Genomic DNA, 23,802 nt, shown 5'->3' on the forward strand with positions numbered 1-23,802 from the left:
GGTGGAGGAGGAGGAGGAGGAGGAGGAGGAAGAGGTGGAGGAGGGGTGGCCCCTGCCGCTCTTGTGCAGCTCGCTGTCCCTGCCGAGGCCGTGGGAGGAGGTGATGGACTCGGCGCGGCCGAAGCCTCCTCCGTGGTTCTGACTCCGCCAGGACGGGGTGGCCACCGAGTTCTGGACGCTGTGGCTCCAGTGGCTGCCGGAGCGAGGGACGGGCCGGGACGGCCAGCCGCTGGAGCCCGAGGAGGGGCTGGGGGTCGGGTAGCCCTGGTTGAAGGCCTCGGCCGGGATGCCGGTCAGCGCCATGTTGCTGAAGCCGAGACGCATGCTCTCAGAGTCGAAGGCCTCGATCTCGTGAGCCTGACGCTCGAGCAAAGTCCGGATTCGCTCCGAGCGCTCGTTCTGCAGAGAGAGCATCTCCTCCTCGATCTGACAACAGATATTCAGACCGTTAGTGCTGCATTCACCTCAACAACAAACCAAAAGCATTTCTTCTAGAGCCGAAGGATCAGTCCACTAACTGATTTATTTATTCTCTGGTTCCAGGTTCTCAAATGTGACGATTTGATGCTTTTCTTTGTCGTATATAAGAGTAAACTGAATATCTTTGGGTTGTTTACTGCTGGTGGGATAAAATCTCAAGACATCTCCTTGGGCTCTGAGAAATTAGAATGAGCATTTTTCACTATTTTTCAACATTTTATACAGAAAATTATCAGCAGATTAATCCATAATGAAAAAATAGTTAGTCGCAGCTTTAATTTCTTCCATTCCGCTAATTCAACTGGGCTTCGAGGAGCATAATCCACTTTTTTCTGAGACATAAATGAATGTGGGGGCCCAGTCAGCTGTGATGAAGCAGCACAGAGAGTCGGAGAGAAGCTATAAACTGTGCCGCCTGCAGAGCATCTGGAACTCAAAGGACGGGAATGAAAGCCAAATAAAGAGAAAGTTATTAAATTCAGCCACCACAAACTCTGTCCCCACTGCAGGAACGTAACATGCAGCGGTAGTCACGGGTTCTGCTTTTGTTCCCACTAATGTTCCTGTAAGTCATAATGTGTAAATAAGAAAGAATATCAATAAATATAAAAACTTTGCGTCTTCCGCTGTTGTCTGTCCCTGCATTCGGCTGCAAACAGCCATTACGATGCAGACGATCACCTTTTCAAATCGTGCGTATCTACACGAGGCAGAGCCCGGCACCAGAGCCTCACGAGGTTCTTTAAAGCTCAGGTTACGGGTCATTAAGCTTCTGCAATGGAAACAGGGCTTCAGTGTGGACGTGGTCTCACATTAACCTCCACCTACCCTCACTAGTTGGCCACTAGGCGGTGTCGGGCAGGCAGGCAGCGGCCCAGCAGTAGAGCGTTATAAGCTTGCAGGACAGTGTTGTGTCTGGGTTTAAGACCGTAACGCAGTGCGTTCCTACCCTTTGCTCCAGCAGCGCTCGGCGGATGGACACCCTCTGCTCCAGGTCCTTCACCTCTCGCTCGTGCTGAGTGTCGGTGTGGATCTTGATCTTGCTCTGGTAGGCGTTCAGCAGCTCCAGCTCCTGCTGCAGCTGCATCCTCAGCACCTGGTACTCCGCCTCCTGGGTCTCATCCAGCCGCAGCTGTGGGATCAAACAGCGACGAGCATCAGTATCAGTGGAGCGCGATCTGCTCAGAGCCCTGATGTGATGATGTGGCAGCCATTATTCAGAAAGCAGCAGTTAAAATTATTTTATTAGTTAGAAGTAATGTGCAGCGAACTTTTGTTACTTTCCATAAAACAGCAAGATTATTATCGTTCACCACTACTGTTGGTATATGGGTGGAAAATGCAAACTGTTACCGTCCCTTTGACATTTTACTGTCTTACGTTCGTATTTCCTGTCACATCTGACTGCAGATGACAAATGAGCCGCCGGGCTAACATCGACACGTTTACAGAGCTGTTGATTAATGTGTTTTGTCACTATAAATAAAAAGGAAATGTAAGTGAAGTGTAAATCTGTTTAGTATCAACTAAAGATGCTAACAACTATTTCCATCATGAAGACGGTGTAGTCCCTCATTCGTCCAGGACTATTCTATCAACCTTTTCTATGATATTTCCATCATTAATTAATATCCTAATTATTATTATTATTATTTTTTTACAAGTAAGCGGTTAATCATTTGGGCTAGAAAATAAAATAAAATTGTGAAAAATGTCCATCCCGATTTCCTGAAGCCCAATTTTTTTACGTCGTCATGTGTCTTGTTTTGTCTGACCAACAAAACCCAAAAAGATATTCAGTTTACAAATTTTATAATTTGGAAAATTCTCAGACGAAATGAGTTGGAACAAGAAACTGTGTAATAAATCAACAGAGATGTACCGACTGCAATTTTCTTGGCCGTTTCCGATTTTATTTCTTTCTAAAGAACTATAACTGAACATTTCTGTAACATTTCTTTCATGGAAGATTCGTATATATTTTACTTGAAAATATCTGAAAGAATACATTACCTTATTTCTAGAAGGCTATTTCTTATTTCACCATTTTAATTCTACTTAATCCTCCACCTTATTTTAGCGTTTACTCACAAACTACTTTAATCTGCTCACCTTGCGTTTCCCTTCAGCTCTCTTGGCCTAGGCGGCCCCCACACACCTGCCCGCCCCGCCTCTTTCCGTTCCTCTCTCCCCGTACGCGTCAGCTCTGTTGACCTTCTTCATCAGCACAAAAAACACACAACCCCCGATTTTTTTTTTTTTTTTTGACCCGCGAGTCCGTTTCCACAGCAGCAGGCGAGCCGCGCGTGGAGGAGGCTCGTTGTTAATGACGTCGCCTATCGAAACCAACGTGGTAGCGAACGACATCAGTGCCAACCAGGTGTGTTCACTGTTACTTTACCTGGTCCGTGCTTGTAAAATATCCACCGTCTCTCTCTCTGCAAAACACTAAAATGGGTTGCCAAATATACTTCGGCGACCGTTAATTTACCTGGGCAGTCCGCCCAGGAACACGGCTTATTTTGACCTTACAGGTAAGGGCTGTGTGACACTAGTTGGTTAATGTCTGTAAATTTGAGCAGCAGAGGGTCGGATATGCTGATCGGTCACGGCTGATTCCCGTCACCAGCCGGTCGATTGGTGCATCTCTATAAAATCAATGATCAAAACTGCTCTCATTTAATTTAATTTTCTGTCGATAGATTCAAATTCAAATAAGCATTTCAGCTCTAATCAAATAAATCTGTTTTGTGAGAGAATTTGTCAAGAAAAACTTCCAGCCAAAGTCTGTAATTAATGTTTATAGAAACTTTCTGTGCATCAACCAGCTGCTGACGGATCTCTGTTGCCTACACAAATTACATTTTCCAAAATACTGTTCGTCCTTTTGCTTTACTTTCTAAATGGCAGCTGTATCTTTGTCACGATGAACACATTGAGGCGGTGCTGATGATGGTGGTGCGGTGTGGGTGCAGTTTTCAGGTGTAGCAGGTGCGCGGAGGTTTCCTTGCCTTACTCACAGCCTGTGTGGACAGCATGTCGTTGATGGAGTGGTCGTACTGCTCGGCCAGGATGGCCAGCTTACGTGTTTGCTCCTCTTTGAGGCGTTTGAGGACGGCCTTGTGGTCGGATTTGGGAGTGCTCTCCAGCAGGTGGTTCCTCAGGGCTTTGTACTGACGAGTCTGGATCTTACAGGTCTCCTGGAACTGACGCTTGATCTGCAGCTCTTTGGACTGAAACAAGGTTATTGATATTAATAATAATAATAATAATAATAATAATAATCAGATAATACCAATGTAATACTAAAAGATGTTGTATAATATACGCTAAAACAAAGTTTTGGGGGCTTGTGACATTTTATTTATTGATTTGTAATCATTTCCAGGACATTTTGTGACTTGCATTACAGAAGCGCCTTCATACCTTGAGGCTCTTGGGCTGCTGCCGGACCTCCATGGCGTGTTTCTGTCGAAGTTCTTGTTCACGCCGCTTGTTGTACTCCATCTGGTTGGTCAGCTCGGTCTGGTGTTGCGTTCGGATCAGTTCGGCCCGGGTTCGCTGCACCGAGCCCAGCTGCCTGAACTCCAGCTCCTGGGTGGACTCGTGGTGCCGCAGCAGCATGGCACACTCCAGATCCTTCTGGGTCTGCTTCTTGTTCAGGTCCTGGTGGAGGACGAGACAGAGGTCAGCGGAAATCCAGGAGGAAGGAGACGAGAGAGGAAGAAGTGTAATATGAAAAGGAAAATTCAGGTCACATCACATCTCGCTTAAGTTGTCTTTAACAAACGCTGGAGTTCTGGCTTTGTGTTGTTAAAAACCTGTCTCAGATATGTGAAGCGCATCTCCAGTTTATTTTATTTACTTTCAGAGCTTCAAACTGCGAACACGGAGCAGTCGTACCTCCCTGAGCAGGTCCTGCTCCAGGTTGTGGCGAGCCAGCAGCATCTTCCTCTTGCACTGGCGACACTGCAGCTCGTAGTACTGCCTCTGCCTCCTGAGCAGGCTCGCCTCCTCCTCCGCCTGCATCTGCTGCAGACACTCTTTCTGACGGATCAACCACTCCTGCTTCTCCCGCTTCGGAGTCGACTGGTTCTCGTTCAGCTCCTGTTTAGTGCCAAAGACGGGGGCCACGGTGAACAAAACTGGACATCAAACATCCAAGACAAGCGTGGACAGGGGATCGAACAAATACCGACAGTCCTGCCTTGAACAACTACTTGGCACGTTCACAAAGAGGGAAATACTATTCCAGTTACTTTATAAAGTAAGTACGTACTTTGGCTCAACACATGTTGACAACAAATAAACATTTTTGGAAGAACAGCGTAAAAGTGGTCAAATTTAGCATCAGTATGTATATTCTCATAACGACGGAGCAGCACATCCATTTGGTAAATACTGAGAATATTAGTTTTCAAAGTTGCCCTTTTTCATGGATCTAGGCTAAACACTGACTCTGATATTACAAGTAATCCTGATATTCAGGACTACAAGTACCTGGGAGTACACTTGGACAATAAACTGGACCAAGAACACTAAGGCTGTTTATAGGAAGGGCCAGAGCCGCCTCTGTTTCCTGAGGAGGCTGAGGTCCTTCATCATCTGCCGGACAATGCTGAGGATGTTTTATGAGTCTGTGGTGGCCAGTGCTGTCCTGTATGCTGTTGCATGCTGGGGCAGCAGGCTGAGGGTAGCGGACGCCAACAGACTCAACAAACTGATCCGTAAGGCCGGTGACATTGTGGGGGTGGAGCTGGACTCTCTGGCGGTGGTGTCAGAGAGGAGGATGCTGGGTAAACTACACGCCATCTTGGACAGCGTCTCCCACCCGCTCCATGACGTGCTGGTCAAACAAAGGAGCACCTTCAGCGGAAGACTCGTCCCCCCACAATGCACCACAGAGCGCCACAGGAAGTCCTTCCTGCCTGTGGCCGTCAGACTCTTTAACTCCTCCCTCTAAGTGTCAGTCTGTATGATCCGAAGTCATTAAACTGGACAATGATCATTAACATCACTGCAATACTTGAATAACTGTGCAATATTCTGTTTAATACTCCTGTACAATATTTAGTTTTCCCATGTTAGTTTTTCCTATTTATTGATATTGATATTATATACCTCTATTACTGCTGTGCAATATCTTAATATCAATAAGCTACACTTAACTCGACAGTACATGCACCACTGCTTATTACTTATATTATTACATTGTATTATAATACTGTATTATCATCATCAACCGGTAAACCCACCTGGTACTTCATTTATTTTCTGACCTGTTTTTATAATGTATTGTATTATTGTATTATGTATTTTTGTATGCATTTTTTGCTAGTACTTTCTCCTGTGTGCACTGACGTAAAGGCGAGCTGCTGTAACAAAGAGTTTCCCTTCGGGGATCAATAAAGGATTTCTGATTCTGTTTGATCTAATCGAACAAATCTAAATGGAGGTGCAATCGTGTTTTAATTCTGCTTTGAAAACACAAAAAAACGTTGGCAAAACATCTCTTAAATAATATTGAGATGTTTGTGGTGAAGAACAGACTGCTGGAAGATGAGCGACAGAGCCGTGCCGCAACTAGACGTCCCACAACCGGTGGACACGAGGGGTAACTAACGATACGAGCGCGCTCTGGTTTCCATTATCAACGTCAGTATTGGATGTGTGAACGTGTGTTACCTCTTTCAGCTGATCCTTGCGCTGGCGATACTGGCGTTTCTGTGACTCCAGTAAACTGGTCAGTTCTTTCTTCTGCTGGCCCAGTATTTGCTGCTGGAACTTCTTCTCTTCCGTCAGAGCTGCTTTGGTCTGCGGGACGACACAAACCGAGGCTGGGGTAAGAGGCTGGCTTTCTAAAAAAAAAACTATTAGTGCTGATCCTGATACAGCTGCGACTATTATTAGTGCTGAAATCATTAAATACGGTTCAATACAACCATAGAAACAGCATTTGAGATATCACATGAATATAAACCACGTATACACTGATTATTACAGGTAAACATGGTGTGAACATACCGAGTCTATTGATACATAAAGCTCTAGTCTCAAGTCTTCGTCCGTCCCCCTCACCTCTTTCTCCAGGATGGCCTGGTGCTTCTTGACCAGCTTGTCGGCTTCAGTGGAGAAGCTGTTCCTCTGGTTTTCCAGCTCTTTGTCCAGCTTCAGCTGGTGCTCGTCCATCTCAGCCTTCAGCTTGTTCTCCAGCCCCATCAGCTGCTTCTGGTGCTGCCGCCTCATGCGCTTGTACCCGGACATCTGCTCTCGCAGCGCCGAGCCCTGCTCGTGTTCCTGGATCTGACGGGTCACCTGGAGGAGGGGAGAAGAAACAGGTGAACGCTGATGCTGCTAAAATAAAAAATAAAAATAAGCATGGTCCTGACGTTATTTACATTCCAGCATCTCACCAACTAGATAACAACGTAGCATGAAGCCAACACTAAGACTCAAACCACCAGCGCACCGTCGTCTGCTGAGCTGCAGAATGATGAAGAGATGCTCCGACGCTAACCAAACTACAGCTGGCTAGCTGCCTCGCTAACACAGCAAACAGTTGTGATGAGCTTGAGTGACGTGGCGGTTGTCAGGGACGGGGTTATATTGGAGTTATATTGAAAGGAGGAAATGATGGGTTCATTGTTTATTAACTTTCCAGCAACGTATTTCACAAACTAGTTAGCAGCTTACCGTGAACACGCCGCTTGACTACGGCCAAAATACAAACTTTTTGTTAGTGTGTGTAATGTGTCTGTTCAGAACATGGCGGTTTATGTTGGTAGTTGCCATTTTTATGCTGGTTTATAGTTTTAACCATTAGTGAGGTGGATGTTACATTGCCCGACACCAGCTGTATTTTACTGGTATGTCGCCAGTTCAAGAGAGCTGCTGCTTCTTCTCCTCCCGTCCAATGTGACACTGCTCGTCACTGTGGTGACAGCGCCCTCTGCTGGATAAACTTTGTAGTAAATATATTAACACAGGCTTTTCTTTCTGCCTAATACACTGAAAACTGTTTTATATCGGCTCATATCGGATAACATATACACCGATACCGATATATCTGCGATAGGCCAATATCTGGCTCTATAAAATACAATAATAAAGTTTTGGACTTATTTAGAATTGCAGGTAAAGAGAATTTAGATTCTTGATTAATTTTACCTCTGCTCTAAAACCAAGGGTTAATCTAATAGTTTGTAAAAATAAATAAAACTAAAAAGCCAAATCTTTGTATGCTCTCTGGGTTGACAGCGCACAACACCACACGGGGAGCTGCAAGGAGGAGGAAGAGGCCTCGCTGAGCACACTTACCAAGGAGGCGGTTCGGATGGTGGCGAAGTGGTCACGGTTGCGATAGTAGGCTCGACGGCGTCCAGCTGAAGGAGCCTGGGGTTGGTCCATCTCTGGCTGGTAAGGGTCATCATAGATGTTATCCTGACCCTGACGGGGGAGAAGGGCAGACACCTATAAATTCAGGTGTACTGAATTTCTCATTATGAAACTGGTCTCAAAAAGGTCAACCAAACTTCATAGTTTTCTACAAATAATGAGGAGCATGAAGCAAAAGGATTGGAGCTGGATTTCACACATTTAGAAACTCTCTTTACTCCAACTCTTTACCGTGGGCCGGTGGATGATGGAGCTGTTGGAGGTGACGGTGTGCTCGCCCTCCTGCATCATGGCCATCTCACTGCTGCTGTCATCGGAGGCGTCGGCCAGACTGTTGACTGAGCTGCTCTGAGAACTGGCTGAGATGGACATACTGGGCACCGACTGGGAGCTCTCCATGCTGTTGACTGTGCCTGTCCGCAGCAGGTACTGCTCCACCTCCTGACGCAAAACAAACAAACTGGATTTAGCATGATGAGATCTTTTGTGTGTTTTCATACGTCAGTACACGTCAGACTAAAATGGGCCTCTATTGTACTAGCTGGATACGGAAAACATCACACTTAAAGAGAAGAATTACCACTGTTTCTCAACATTTTACACGCGGACACACCAGTTTCATGTTCAGATATAGAATAAGATCAAAAAGCTGGCACACCCAGCCATTATTTTAGTACACGCATATAAACATATGAAGTATGAAATCAATCAAACTTTATTTCTATAGCACCTACCAACAACCGAAACTGAACCAAAGTACTGTACAACATTAAAAACAAGATAAAAAATAATAATGATAATATCAAATAATAATAAAAGTACAAATAGGTCAGCAGAGAACATTACAACATTAAAATAAAGAGAAGTGTCGCAGGGCCACTAAGTGTTAAAAGCTATTCTAAATAAGTGGGTTTTAAGTTTGGCTTTGAACAAAGGCAGGTCAGTGATGGACGTAAGTCAGCGGGCAGAGAGTTCCAGAGTTTCGGACCGGCCACTGCAAAAGAACGGTTGCCCCACTGTTTGCACCGGGACCGGGGGACCTCCAGCAGATGTCGCCCAGCAGATCGTAGCGCTCTGCTGGGTCGGTGAGGGCTCAAAATCTCACACAGATAGGAAGGTGCGAGGCCACTGACTGCATTAAAAACAAATGTCAAAATTTTAAAATTAATTCTGAACTGGACAGGGAGCCAGTGCAGGGAGTACAGGACGGGTGTGATGTGCTCGTGTTTCCGACTGTTAGTGAGCAGGCGGGCCGCAGCATTTTGCACAAGCTGCAAACGGTGAAGACCGGCTCGGTTAACTCCCACATAGAGCGCATTACAGTAGTCTATGCGGGAACTAACAAAAGCATGGATAGCTAGTATGAAAGTAATGGCTATATAAATAAACAGTCAAAAAGAGTTTAAGTCACTATTTGAATTTATTAAAAAAGTCATTTTCCTCTCATCCTCCTTCCTTCCTCCATAATTCATTTCCCTTCATTCCCTCTTCCCCTGCCCATACACAGACTTTATCTCCCCCTCTCCCCCTTCCTCACCTCCTCATCCTCCCCTCCCTCGGACACAGGGCCGTTCTGCTGGGTCTCCTGGAAGAGGATCTTCTTCATCTTGCGGTACTGCAGGTTGTCCAGCTCCCGCACTGCATCCTTGGTTCGTGCAATCAGGTCCATGATCACCGTCATCGGACGCTCACGGCACAAGAACCGATGCTACGGGGGGGGGGGAGAAACCACAGATGAGCGCGACGACACTGCAGAGGAGGTTTATGTGTGCGTTTTGGTGAGATGGTAATGGATGAATGAAAAAAAAAGCCTGCAAGTTCTCACATTCAGCAGCACGTCCGAGGTAGGCCGGTCCTGGGGAATCTTCTGTAGGCAAGAGTCAACAAAGTTGCGGAAGGAATCAGACCTGCAGAGAAATATGGGATTACGTTATTTTATGTGACACGTAGAGAAGAAATAACAGGAAAAGAGAGATCTGCAAAGGCAAAGAGCAGCCGTGGTCGCTAATAAATTAAAGATCCAGTGTGGAGGATTTAGTGGCATCTAGCGGTGAAACTGCAGTTTGCAACCATTTGAACACCGCTCGCCTCGCCCTCCCCTTCCAAGCGTGCAGGAGAAACTACGGAGGCGCGAATCTCTCAAAAAACGTGAACGGCCATATCTAGAGCCAGTGTTTGGTTTGTCCGTTCTGGGCTACTGTAGAAACATGGCGGTGCAACATGGCGGCCTCCGTGGAAGGGGACCCGCTCCCTCTGGAGATATAAACGGCTGATTCTAAGGTAACGAAAACACAACGATTCTTATTTTCAGGTGATTATACACTAATGAAAACATACTTATAAATATTAGACATATTCTGCAAATAGAGCCACTTAAAATCGTACACACTGAAACAAACAAACAGCGCTTATATTTAGTTTTTTTAAGTCCATTACACAAGATAAATAAGTCATTTTAACGTTATTACAATACAAAATTCACAATTTAAATGTCTCATTATCACACTTCATGGACATCCAAGCAAGTTTTTTCATGGAGTCACTCCTCTCAGCCTGTAGGAGTCCCAGAACATAAACGACAGGAGACCTACACATAATAATGTGATCAAATGATTTGATCCAATCGACACAGATAACAATTAAATAATTTACAAAAACATAACTCATTATCTCAAGACATTTGATAAGAAACTCTTTTCTCATAAGTTTAAAAGGTAGTTAAGTCTCAGTCTTGAGTAAAAGAAGCTCGTGGCTTGTGTAACTAAGAACCGAGGAGACAGAGAAACGTTCTCACCAGTGATTGGACTGAAGGACGGGGCTTTCATTCTGAGCGATGTGATATAAGGCACTCATAGCATTCATATTGAACAGTGGGGGCTTCCTCTCCGCTGTGGAAAGAGCACAATGTCAAGACCTTTCGTTTAATAATATATTTTCACGTCAACACGCATCTGCTCATCTAAGACCACAAGAGTCAGACTGCAGGCTTTACCCAGCTCTATGCTGGTGATGCCCAGCGACCAGACGTCCACCTTGCCGTCATACTGGCCCTCATCCATGGCCAAGATCACCTCTGGAGCCATCCTAACAAGGAATGCACAGCAGATGTCAACGATACAGACTATTTAAGAATCTGATTATTAGAACATGATCGTGTGTGCCAGAATAAAGCGACAACACACTCAGTGCTGAGATTACGTCGAAGAAAATCTAATTGTTTATTCTGATTTTTAATCTTTGATTAAAAGATCAACTTCTTACCAGCCCACTTTATCTTGTTTCACAGAAATTAAACAATGGCAGAGCGCTGCACTACTGTCAGGAATCTAAATAATAATCTCACCACACAGGCAGATCTTTCACTCCTTTTAAGAAAGTAGGATTTAGGGCACAATAAAAAGGTCTACTGATGTTAAAATTACATTTTCTAAGATGATGGGAATGATGCCCTTAACGGCTTTTAACAGCCTGTATCGGCCGATTTCAACCCGCTTTCCTGCTTATTTATTAAATGTAGTTGTAGCATTGAAGGCAGCAGGTTTTGTCTGAGCCCTCACCAGTAGGGAGTCCCCACGAAGGAGTTGGCCGGAGCCACGATCGAAGCAGAACCAAAGTCCCCCAGTTTGACTTGACCAGGCTCCGTCAGCAGGATGTTTCCCGCTTTCACGTCCCTACAGAAGATAAATCAGACGTTAGCGCCAACAGCGGTTGTTGCATACACATAAAGACGCTACCTGTAGCATGTTTAAACATTAATATACTGATGTCAAGTTAACTGTGATGCCTAGCAGCTCTGGGAGACAAGCAATATAAACATATAATAAAGTCGCAGACGTCACAGCGCGCTGTAGAGGCCGGTAACCGCCTCAGTTCGTTTGTAGCAGTCGATACGAAGCTTTCAAAATAACCTGCGAATAATTTATAATAAAGACGCGTGGCTACAACAAACTTTGGTGCTAGATCACCATGCTAACAGGATCCAGAATCATTGAGAGACAGATCAGTTACACCTTCATCATTTCAGCTCAAGACAGAACTCACATGCAGCAAAGCACGTTACAAACGAGCCGTTTTAGACTGTCGGGATGCCAAGACCGTTTTTTAAAAAAACGTGGAGGGCTTCTCTTAATTTGTATTATGTAAACTCACTGTACCTAAGCCTGCTGTAGTTATTAACCAGATACCCAGTTCTGTGTTCTGTGTATTTATTTACGTTTGATTGATTTTCTGCTGAACTCGTCTATTTGTATTTACTAATATCACCTACATAATTTATTCATTTGTGGAGAAACGGGGTTTGCAGGGTGGGGTGAAGCAGTAATGGCCGTTCAAAAGTCTTGGAAATGTTTGAATTTCTGTTGTAATTAAACTATTGATATAAATATAAATCATTTTTCAAAGATAAATAAATAGATAATAAAATAAATAATTTATAGATCTTAAAATGGAACATGTGGCAACTTGTATCTGATAAACATTTTGCCAGGATTTGTTGCAGTAGACGGTTGTAAATAATATATATATATATATATATATATATATATATATATATATATATATATATATATATATATATATATATATATATATATATATATATATAATAATAATAATAATTATAATAATAATATTCCAGTGTCGTTGCCAGAAAGTGTGTGAGGAGCCAACACAGCTAAAAAGATTTTTACCTGTGAATCATATTGTGAGAGTGAAGATATGCTAATCCCTGCAGTGCACCATGGGTAATAGCAGCTATTTCAATTTCCTGGAGTGGCTTTTTGTGAACTGCAAGGGAGAGAGCACACGAAGAGTCACAAACAGCAAGAGGCTGATCAATAATCAGGTCTTAATGACAAAGCGTTAAAGTGTGTAAGCACAAGAGATCAGTGTGACCTTCGAGGAGGTCCGAGGCCGAGCCGAGGCAGTACTCCATCACCAGCTGAGGGGGAAACAATTTGACGATCAGCAGAGCCACACCTCCTTTATTTGCATTCACATTTCTATTATCGCAATAAACAACACAGTTTATATAATAAAACATAACAATGTCATGTGGAGGTTGCCAGATACCTCATGTGCTGTGGTGGGAAATTATCTTTCACACATACAATCAGTGGCGGAAGTACTGCTGAGATCTTTTACTTAAGTAAAAGTAAAGTACTAACACCACAGTGTAGAAATACTCTGCTACAAGTAAAAGTCCTGCATTACATTTTTACTTAGTAAAAGTACTAAAGTATTAGCATCAAAATATACCAAAAGTAAAAGTACTCATTATGCAGAATGGCCCATTTCAGAATAATATACATTATATTAGATTATAATTATTGATGCATTAATGTGTTCATCGCTTTAATGTTGCAGCAGGTGAAGGTGGAGCTCATTTTAATGACTTTATATTCTGCTGGGCAGCTCGTGAGTTTCCCCCTTGGGTCTTATCTTAACCTATAATAACACGTCATAATTTCTGTGTTGATTATATTTTGTATTATTAAAATCAGAATCCGTAAAGTAACTAAAGCTGTCAGATAAATGTAGTAAAAAGTACAATATTTCCCTCTGAACTGTAGCGGAGTGGAAGTAGAAAAAGTAAAATAATACTCAAGTAAAGTACAAGTACCTCAAAACTGTACTTTAGTAAATGTACTTAGATACTTTCCACCACTGCACACAATAAGAGTGCGGTCTCTGTACACATCACAGCAGGGCTGAAACACTTGTCAGTTAAACATAATTCATAATCAATTAATCAACGAAGTTACTTATTGAGTAAACAGCGAGTGAGGACTTGCTCCGTTTCTCGTAAAGTGAATCTCTTTTGGACATTTAAAGATATCACTCTGGACACTGGATCTAAACTGAACCACAGAACACGCACATAAAAGTTTGTTGCGGCACGAAGGTCACAGGGTTCAGGTTCCCATTTAATTAAAATGTGGATGTAGGGGAAAGTGTTTTCCCAAAGCTTTTTAGACATTTCAGTACTCCCGAGATACGTACCCATGCTGTGTGCTCTTTCAGGTAACATCCCAGATACTCGATAGTGTTGGGGTGGCGAAGTTTCTGCAGGAACTTCACCTCTTTAATGATGTCCTGCCATTTCTGCACATGAACACAAAAACACTCAGCGGGTCCTTATCTTGTATTTTAGAGTTCATTAAAAAAAAGAGAAATATTTCCCGAACATCTTTCTTTGTCAAAAAAACAGCAGTAAGAAAGACGTCATTTGTGTTTGTGTGAAGGTGGAGGCAGATATCATTTTCCTCAATTCAGGGTTAGCAGATGTAGAATAATAGACAATATGGAAGCGGTCGCCGGGTCGCAAAGACATTTTTAAATGAACTGAAAGAGTTCATTAGTAGATTATGACCATTTAATTGCCTAACTGAGAAAATCTAATCAGTTTTTTTCAGAGTGAGCAAACCAAGCATCGAGAGGAAGGGGCTTTAAAATCTAAATGGAAATTATTATTGTTTTTTTTTTCTAGTTCGTTACCTCGTTTGTCTGCTTGCCGCTGTAGGACATTTTCTTAATGGCCACCACCTCATTGTTGCGCACATCTCGGGCCTGTTGGGAGACAGAAACACAATCATCAGTAAATTAAAAACACTCAAGAAACCGAGTTACTCAGCGAGAACAGGTTACAGAGCGAGTCAGACAACACCTTTAGTCCTTTATTTATTCAGGGAAGTTTCACCGGCAGCCCAGCTCTCTTTTACAGCAACACCCTGACCACACTCTCACAGTTTCACACATTCGCCACCACAGTCCGACCTGCCGGGGTCACGGGCGTTGCTAAAGGGCACCTCAGTGGCGGGCTAGATTCAAACTGTTTGTCTGGTGATGAAGCCTGCTTCCCTCACCATTAAGCCACCATCTTTTACATTCAGTAGTAACCTGGTTACTGTAAATCCACGTGTACATGCAGCGGGTCAGTCGTGCGATTTTGCCCCTACACAAACTTTATTTTGAAAGCTGTTACAGCGGTGCAATACGCTGCCTCCTGATGTGTCGGAGGGCTGACGACGCAGTAAAACGAGACTTTTCAGGAGCGGAAACTGAGTTATTTGGACTTCTAGTGGCTACTTTGCGCGGGTTTCGGCCAGACTTAAGATTATTTTGAACATAGAGGATGTATCTCTACATCTGTATGTGTCTCGTTTCAGCTAGCTGCTCTGTCACACGGACGCTCTGTCTGAAGTCTTTGTCCTGCACATGTGCACATGTCAAAACGCAGATTAGAAACAAGAAATTCTCCAGGAGAAATCAGGTTTCTCTAATCCTCCACCCGGATTACAGAAACAAGGTTTCTTACATTGCGTTCATCCTACTGGAGAAAGCCGACTGTAAGCCGTTTACTTAACGCATGTACCTTTATTTCGGGATTTTCTTTCACTTCTGTTTGAATGACATTTTGGGACTGGACCAGTGCAGCCTAACCGTGGCTCTATTTCTTTCAGTGCCTCGTTGTCTGAACGCTTCTCCACCTATTAGTCATGGTGTTTTGAAATTTTGTTTTTTTGTCCATGAAAGTCTCCTGATTTAGCAACTGTTAAAAAAACATTCATTTGTTAAATTCTGCATTATTACTGCAGTGGGTAAAGTGCTTTTTTGTGCAGGTTAATTTTAAGACCACTTGGTGGTGCCAAAAGATCGATCAGACATGTTCAGTGAGCCGAGGACAAAGATGTGCACAATGATCCACTCGTCAACCAAACTACATTATTTATTTTTGGATAAAATACTCATATTTTCTAAAATCTAGTGCTTAATCCTCCAAAGGGCTTAATCCTAAATCCCAAGTGAGGATGCTGCTGTCAGACACCAGACGAAGTCATGTTGCACTGACAACATGAAGTCCTACTCCAGACTGTAAACAACTAAATGATGCATCGTTTCTGTTTCTACTGAGAATAACTGCATTAAATTATGGAATAATTGGGTGAAACCAGCCAGTAGAGTTGTACAATCTTAAAAAAAAGCGCTTTAACATTATATAAGGCTTTTTAAGCCCCGACTGATGTTGTCATTTAAGGTCAGCTGTCCTACATACCGTGTACATACAGCCTGAGCTCTGAGGAAATACAGTATGAAGCCGGGGCACTCTTGTTAAATTGATGCAAACTGATGCACGTCATCTATTTTTGTAGCGCATCTCTAATGGCCTTTCAAGGATCCTCAGAAACTCAGACAGTCGGTGCGGCAGTGAGAACACTGTGGAGGTGTTAGTCTACCGCACCGCCTGAAGAATATTTAACAGGTAAAATGAGATGCACAGCTTAGTACACACTCGTGTGATGTTCCCACTGTTTTTCTAACTAGGTGGGGACATTTTCAGATTCACAGTTTCCTTATTAATGACAAAAATGCAGATAAGACAGAATTTCTATCTCTTAGAAACCCACACAGAGTAACGCTGCTTACTGGCTCGGGCCTCCTGGGCTCAGCGTGCATTTCCAAGGGAAATGCTTGAAAAATCAGATAAAGATCTAAACAATTTCTCATGTCTCCAACATAATCTCAGCACTGAGCAGCCGGAACGGCGCACAGAGCATGTTGTCGCTTTATGCTTGCACACAAAACAGGAAACTACCCACAAACAAGCAGAAGACGATCGTGTTCTCTCGCTGTCTGTATGTTTGAGCTTTCACCAGTTTAGAGCACGTGGTTTGCTCTGAATCACCGTCCACATCTATGATTTATTCAGCTTCGTTGTGCTCGCCGACGGCTGTTTCCACCGGTTAGAGAAACGGGATTAAGAACATCGAACTTTATCTTATTGGTTCCTGCACAGCTTTCTAGCTACATCCATGATAAACGGCGACAGAAAAACGGCCACAAAAGTGGTGTCGGACAATTTCCGAAAGTGACAATCTGACATTCACAGAGAGAAAGAAAGCAGGGTGCAGAGTACAACACAATGAATGTCTTCCAGGAGAGACAGTCTGAAAGTGTGCTCTGTTATTCCCGTGTTTAAACTACATCGCGTTTCCCCTCCTCTCTGGGACTCTGCCTTCAGGTGCGGCCGTTCAGAACAGCTAGAAAACACCTTTGCCTTCCCACGCGATCGGACAAACTAGTTCTTTTCTAGCATAATCCGACCGTCACACGAACACGACGTCAGGCTGAAGTGGGAAAAAAAAAAAAAAAGCAATTCGGTCCGATTATCAGGCTACGTCTCGTTCACAGATTATCCCAAACAGAAGAGGCTGTGCTGAACGTAAAGACACGCTGGAACAAACAAACATCTACCCACCAAGAAGTAGATGGACTTTGCGTCCTACTCACAAAGTACACCGCTCCGAAGCTGCCATGGCCGATCTCGCGGAGGTCAGCGAACAGCTTCTCCGGATCATCTTTGCAGAAGAGATCTGCCACATCCGGGTCCTTCAGATTGCCCGCCCGTGCACTCGAGGGCATGGCCAGGGCCTGGAAGACAGGGGAGAGCACAGGTTAGCGCTGGGAGACTGCAGCGAGGTGTGGAAACACTCAGGTTAAAAAGGTCAAAACAAGGCGGCATCATCCAGGCCGCCGCAGTATTACTGAAAACGTTTTTTTGCCTGGTTTTAGTTATCAGTTATCACGTTTAGGTCATCGTTAATCACAACTAAAGAGTTCCTATTATGCAATTCGACATACAATGTTCTTCTTTCGTGGTCAGTCAAAAGCCCAATCTGTAAGATTTGTCACTGGAGCTGAAATAATTAATCAATTAGTCTTCCGACAGAAAATCAGTCAGCAACAATTTTGATCATTTGTTAATCGTTCAAGCTAAAACAAACATTTACTGGTCCCAGGATTTGCCGTTTTATGTCATAATTAATTTAATCTCTTTGACTCTTGAACTGCTGGTCACACAAAAGGAGAAATATGAAGACATCGCATCATACCCGACAACATCGGCCCGTTTTATTTCAGTTTACAGACATTTCTGACTCAAACAAACCTTTAACAGCATCAGGAAACATCAGTAATTTACATCTGATGTACTGAAAGGCCTGACGATCACTTTGGGAGTCACAGCAGGCTCCAATCCTGCGTTTTGAATTTTGCTGAAGAACTACCCCGTTGGTTTAAATTTGGATCATGGACTGTGTGCCCATATTGTTTTTGAAGGACGTGAAGCGTCTGTTTTCCACTTCAGTTGGGCAGAAAACCATCTAATTAATGTGTTTAACACGCCGGAAAATTAATTCTCGTACTCTTGTAAAGTGACCCATTTGCAAAATTCCCTCATGTGCACCAAAAGCAGAGACTTTATCAGACTGACTGATATTCAAAATCTACGGTGCATGTCTCAGATATTCTGTAATATTTCAGGAATGTCACGAGTGGATGCTTTTGGCATAAAAGTTTGGAGTTATCATCGGGCTCTGCACCTCTGTGGTGATAGAAAACAGTCTTTATCGCCCACAGTTCATCTATCTGGGACAGTAACCGGCTGACAAGTTGTGACACGAAGACATTCAACAGTCAAAAGGAGAAGCCAGGATGTTCAACAGTGAAAGCCCTGAAAAACTGGAGAGAGCAAGTTGTAAACAAAAAGGAGAAAGGGTGTCGGAGGAGTAACAATACAGAGAAAAAGAGTGACATGAACAGCAGAGCGTGAGTACTGATGTGCGGGAGACAAAATGGCAGCTGGTTTTCACAAAGTGCTCTTCAACATTAAATTATTAAACGTTCAGTTTAGGCTGGAACTTGTGACGTCAAAAGCATGAAAACGCTGTGAAAGCCCAACAGCTTCCAAAATAAGAACACATGGCAACAGTCATCTTTTCCAATTCATTAACCGAGTCTAACTGGTGGCTTTTAGCGTCTCGCTTTGTGTAATAATGATAACAGCGACAGATGCGTCAAGAAAAGGGAGCAGATACTCGACTCCAGAACTTCACATATTTGAACTTAATGTATATTAAGACAGAAATGGAAATGCGTGCAAACGTGGAGTATTTAGTTTACAAAACACTGGTACAAAACGGACTCAAACACCTAACAAATGCAAATAGAGCTGACACAAACAATTACACTTATACATTAATCTGCTGTTTATGATTAATCTGTAATAAAATTGTTGCTCATTAATAGGGGAGTAACGGTACGCAAAAACCCACGGTTCGGTGTGTAGCTCGGTTTTCAGGTCACGGTTCGGTACAGGAGGAAACAAAAGTGTAAACATTGAACAGCGGCTCATTGATTCTTACTATAGCAGTTAATGCACTCCAATACTGTCATTTTGTCAATAAGAATAAATGTAATTAATAAATAACACAAAAGTCACTAATGCTGCATTGTAAGACTGTTGATAGACTGTTGTGCTGGTTTATACAGAGCAGCACGACAGACTGAAATGCACACGTGAAGGCACACTGACCACGTGCTTCCTTTATTCTCTACGACCGAGTACATCTGCAGCGATAATCCCTCCTATAGCATCAGTTATTGATTTGGCTCGGTCTGAATCTGCAGGGAGGCTGCCTGAACGCCGTGGGGGGAGAAGGACTCGCCTTCTTGAAGTGTTTCCACAGACAAACCCGACTGCAGTTGAACAATGTCGGCGTAAGGTTTGACGCTAATCGTTGGTAATCGTAACTAGCCGGGAAACTGTGACGCTCCCACACAGAGGATCTACATGTCCCGGAGGATCCTCCAGCTCTGCTCTCTCCTTTGGGTTTGCCGTTTGGAGGCAGCGACACTACAGGAGCTTGACTAACCGGGCTAACCCGACTAGCACGCTACAGCTGATAGACAGCCACTGGTGCTCTGCCAAAACCTTCCAGGTAAACTCGCGCTCTAGAGTTTCTGTTCCGCGGGTGCGAGCGGTTGGCATAAACATACAGTTTTGACAGTAATATTTTGGGTCACAGGGCACAACGTCCTGTACCGAACGGTTCGGGACGAATACACGTGCCGCTTACAGCCCTACTAGGGCTGGGCAATGTATCAAATATATTCGAATATTAATTAACGTGCGATATAGCAGATGACCATATCATCGTATTCGCGTTCTCAGTGTTTCCGCTGGTTGCGGAGGGGGTAGTTAGGTTACTTTAGTCAGCCATAAAGTGCGTAGTTAAGCTCAGACTGCAGCAATAGTTAGTGAAAGGCTGTGTGGAAACAAATTAAAAGTCCCTGTTATGTAATGGTACTACGGCATCTTCCAGACTGAACAGCTAGCTAGGTAACAACTAACTTTATGAGAGAATCAATCACCTGATCGCTCCATTTACTCTACCCGTGGTTCCAGCTCCGCAGCTCCAAAGCATATTTGGGAGGCCTCCGGTTTTAACTGACTTTAGCCTGATTCGAAGCTGCTAACTAGCTAGCTGTTGCCCGTCTGGAGCAACTCTGCTGCGAAGAGTAACGTTACAAGACGACGAAGGAAGCGCCGTTACGTAAACAGGGAACAGAGCAAACACAGCCGTCCGCTAACGATTATGCTGCAACCTGAGCTCAGCTACACACTTTATGGCCGACTGAAGTAACATCAGGGAAACTTTCACAGCAACACCGCTGGCTACACACACAGTTAACATCTGTGGGCGAGCTAACCGCTAACCAGACGTGGAAGACGCACTCAGGTCCATTACTTAAGCAAAAGTACAAACACCAACCACACTGTGAAAATACTCCACTACAGGTAAAAGTCCTGCATTCAAACCTCACTGCAGTAAAAGTATGAAGTATTATCAGCTAAATGTAGTTAATGTATTTAAAGTATTTAACTACTTTATAAACTATTGGGTAGTTTCATCTACAGCAATGCATCATGGTCTATAAGATCATCATGTTTGCACAGTTTTACGGTGTTATTTTAGAGAAAATGTGTGTATCGAGATGTATATCGTGGCCATAATCGCCCAGCCTTAACCCCTACTCATTCATTTTCTCGATTAATCAAATTCTAGTACGACAGATCTAATACCGGCTTCGTGGTGTTACTACATACACATGTATTTACTTGTTCTACGTCATTAAGATCATTAAAAAAAACCCGACAACAGACAGACAGTCTGTTTCCTGTTGGGACAGTTAACGAACTGAATTAATCCTGTTTAACTAAGTCTTTACTCTGGTAGGCGTCACGACGGTCCGAGAACGAGTCGCATCAGCAGATTTCAGGGTGAGTTAGAACCATGAGAAAATCTCTCGGCCTTCCCTTCAACGTCTCAGCCATGAAGGTCGTCATGCGACTGCAGGGAATCTAATGGCTGACATTATGTTAAAGCAGCTGCGGTCTCAAACTGACCAACAGAGTGACTTCAAAATGTCAGCGTAGTGACTTTCACTGTGCAGAACCTGCAGCCTTCGATACAGAATAATTCTGCAATTAATGTTTGGTTACCACCCGACTCGGCAGTATTATGTTTTAAACATAAAGTATGATGATGCATGTTTTCCGTAAAGCTGAAAAACAACTATTGAGAATGTTAATTAAAGTTTCACACAGATAAAAAGAGTACTTCTCAATGGAAACTGTCAGGTTTAAATTAGGGCTGCAAATAACGATTGTTTCATTATCGTTTAATCAGATAATTATTTTCTCGATTAACATTTTGGTCAATAAAAAGACAGAAAATGGGGGGAAAGCGGCGATTATAATTTCCCAGAGCCCAAAGTGACGTCTTCACCTTCTACTAAAACGATTAATAATAATATTAAAAATTTTGCACATTAATTATCTGTTGATAATCACTAATTAATTACTTGTTTCAGCTCTAGCTGAAATATAAGGGAAGGTGTCCTTTTAAGAAATTAATAAAAAAAAAAAGGAATATTTAAATTAAATTACACGCAGGATGCTTGTGTTGACTCATGCATCTGAAGAGCAGAGAGCCTAACTGACAGCTCTTCGCCATCCGACTCAAATCAAAGATCGGTATAAATAAATCCATGAAGATGAGCTTCAAAAATCACATCATGTGACTAAAATCAGCGCCCTGAATGTAATGGCAGCCCCCGCACTGAGCCTGGGTTACTGACATGTGCAACATCGTTTGATAATGGGGTTAATGTAGCTGCTCATGCCTGAGTGTCAGCTGGAGCCCTGAGGAGAGCCGGCAACATCACCGGGCCTCTCTGACTCGGTGAACGCACGAAAACACAGCCTCGGGGTCCCTGTTTAGTGCAGTACTGCAAGGCTTGTTCCTTTTAAAAGCACTGCTAGTAACTGCGTGCTAGACGTGGAGACGGATTGCCACCCTCCCACCGTTTCTTCAAAACGCAGTGAACCAATTTCCAATCATATATTGTGTGGCACCCATGTGGCCTGACGGTGTTCAATCTAAGGCAAGGAGGCAGACGCCTGCAGCTACTGTCAGGAGAAAAACAACCAATCTGAAAAATGTGAAAGACAGAAACGTACATGTCTACAGGAAGAAGAGCCCGTTTTCCCAAATTAGAAGGAAGAAATGGGGCATCCTAATTGCCTAAAGCCTATAATATGTAACTGTAATGTTACGGGTTCTGATCTGGCCTGGGACCTTTATTGTGTCATTCCCCTTTCACATTTTTTTATTTATTTTTTTAAATAACCCTACACTACAGATTTTCACAGTAAAAAAGGTAGCACGCCATGATAACTGCGGCCTTCAAATGGAGTCATGTTAACTGTATTAAGAGTCCATATAAATGAGCCAATGTTGTGGCATTCATGACTAAAGGGGAAATTTTCTGAAAACCCAAGTTCACGTGCACTGATGGGTTTTGTTTTTAAAGTCCCCCGAGGTTAGTCACTACTGTTGTCTACCATATTATGGACTCCTCAGCTTCATGTTGAAATGCAAAAAAAAAAAAAAAAACAACCACCAAATCATTCACCATTTTTTGAAATGAGAAGCCGTCTTGTGGTATCTATTTTTGTCATTTTCCAAGGAACAGGGTTGTTCTCAGACGTTTAAGCACATAACACTGGGGAAGCGAGTTTCCTCAGCTTCCTATGTGGAAAAAAACAAACTCAAGTTCAATTAAATCACATTTGAAGGCAGAATAAGACACCAAAAAAAAAGCAGAAGGGAAAAGGGAAATGGAGCCTTTTTAAAACATAACGAGTGACATGAAATTTGGTGTGTCAGTGCTGCTGAATGACCACGATCACGTGGCTGAACTCAGCCCTGTCTTTGCATAACAGAAGCTCTTTGTTGTGAATGTGTGTGTAACATTCACAACAAAGTGGCCATGAAAGCATTTATTAGCTCCAGTAACCAACACTTACAAAAACTAAAGTGATTTCTCTGCTGGGTTTTTTTTTTTTTTTTTTTTTGCTGGTTGGATCACAGGCATCAACAATTTTCACCGGGCGTGGTCTGAACTTTTAGGAAAAGTTCATACTGTAGCGTTAACACTGACATATCTACCACTAATGACAATGCATACATGAAAACTTTAACAGCAAATTGCAAGCTACTCATGGCTATGGGAGCATACAAAGTGAAAGCTGAATACTTTCCCCTGATTTAATGCCAAATCCCCAAAGGCACACGCCGTCTTGATATCAAACTGAATCTCTACGAAGTTATTTTAGGGGGGAAAAATGGATACTCAAGATGTGTGGCTTTGATTTTAAGTTTACATAAGCATTACATCAACCTCTGCCACAAAACGGAAACCTCAGATCTATTAAGTTAGTTTAGTTTGGACATTGCAGAAACATAAATGGCTTCCACTCCACTGTATTCACAAATACACCATCAAACAGAAATGAGTGTTATTTAACTGGCAATAAATGTTTTAGTCAGCCTGTTAGCAGCTCAACTGATAAGACTTTAACTCTAAAATTAGCCTAATTTGTTTGTTGTGGTTAAAGCTAAAACCCAGGAGTCAATCCTCCTACATAATATACAAACTATGCTCTGTTTATTAGTCAGGTTACTTTATTTAATTAACGTGTTAACGTTAGCAGATGCTAATCAATGTTGATGAGGGCAAAGC

At 43.1% G+C, this 23,802-nt stretch overlaps 1 protein-coding gene across 1 annotated transcript in view; it reads right to left on the minus strand.

Annotated features, from left to right (window-relative positions):
• Window positions 1–23,802, minus strand: part of taok2a (TAO kinase 2a) — a 30,827-nt gene that overhangs the window by 6,094 nt on the left and 931 nt on the right. Inside the window, 19 exon segments of the mRNA XM_044181569.1 lie at window positions 3–426; window positions 1,430–1,612; window positions 3,501–3,713; window positions 3,907–4,146; window positions 4,384–4,587; window positions 6,166–6,294; window positions 6,559–6,795; window positions 7,798–7,926; window positions 8,107–8,316; window positions 9,413–9,583; window positions 9,701–9,782; window positions 10,670–10,763; window positions 10,868–10,959; window positions 11,433–11,546; window positions 12,564–12,660; window positions 12,769–12,814; window positions 13,876–13,977; window positions 14,371–14,442; window positions 17,164–17,304. Of these exon segments, the coding sequence (XP_044037504.1) occupies window positions 3–426; window positions 1,430–1,612; window positions 3,501–3,713; window positions 3,907–4,146; window positions 4,384–4,587; window positions 6,166–6,294; window positions 6,559–6,795; window positions 7,798–7,926; window positions 8,107–8,316; window positions 9,413–9,583; window positions 9,701–9,782; window positions 10,670–10,763; window positions 10,868–10,959; window positions 11,433–11,546; window positions 12,564–12,660; window positions 12,769–12,814; window positions 13,876–13,977; window positions 14,371–14,442; window positions 17,164–17,295 (2,971 nt within the window). The 5' untranslated portion in view covers window positions 17,296–17,304.

The sequence above is a fragment of the Siniperca chuatsi genome, linkage group LG21 (genome assembly GCF_020085105.1).
Source record: "Siniperca chuatsi isolate FFG_IHB_CAS linkage group LG21, ASM2008510v1, whole genome shotgun sequence".
NCBI classification, from domain to species: domain Eukaryota; kingdom Metazoa; phylum Chordata; class Actinopteri; order Centrarchiformes; family Sinipercidae; genus Siniperca; species Siniperca chuatsi.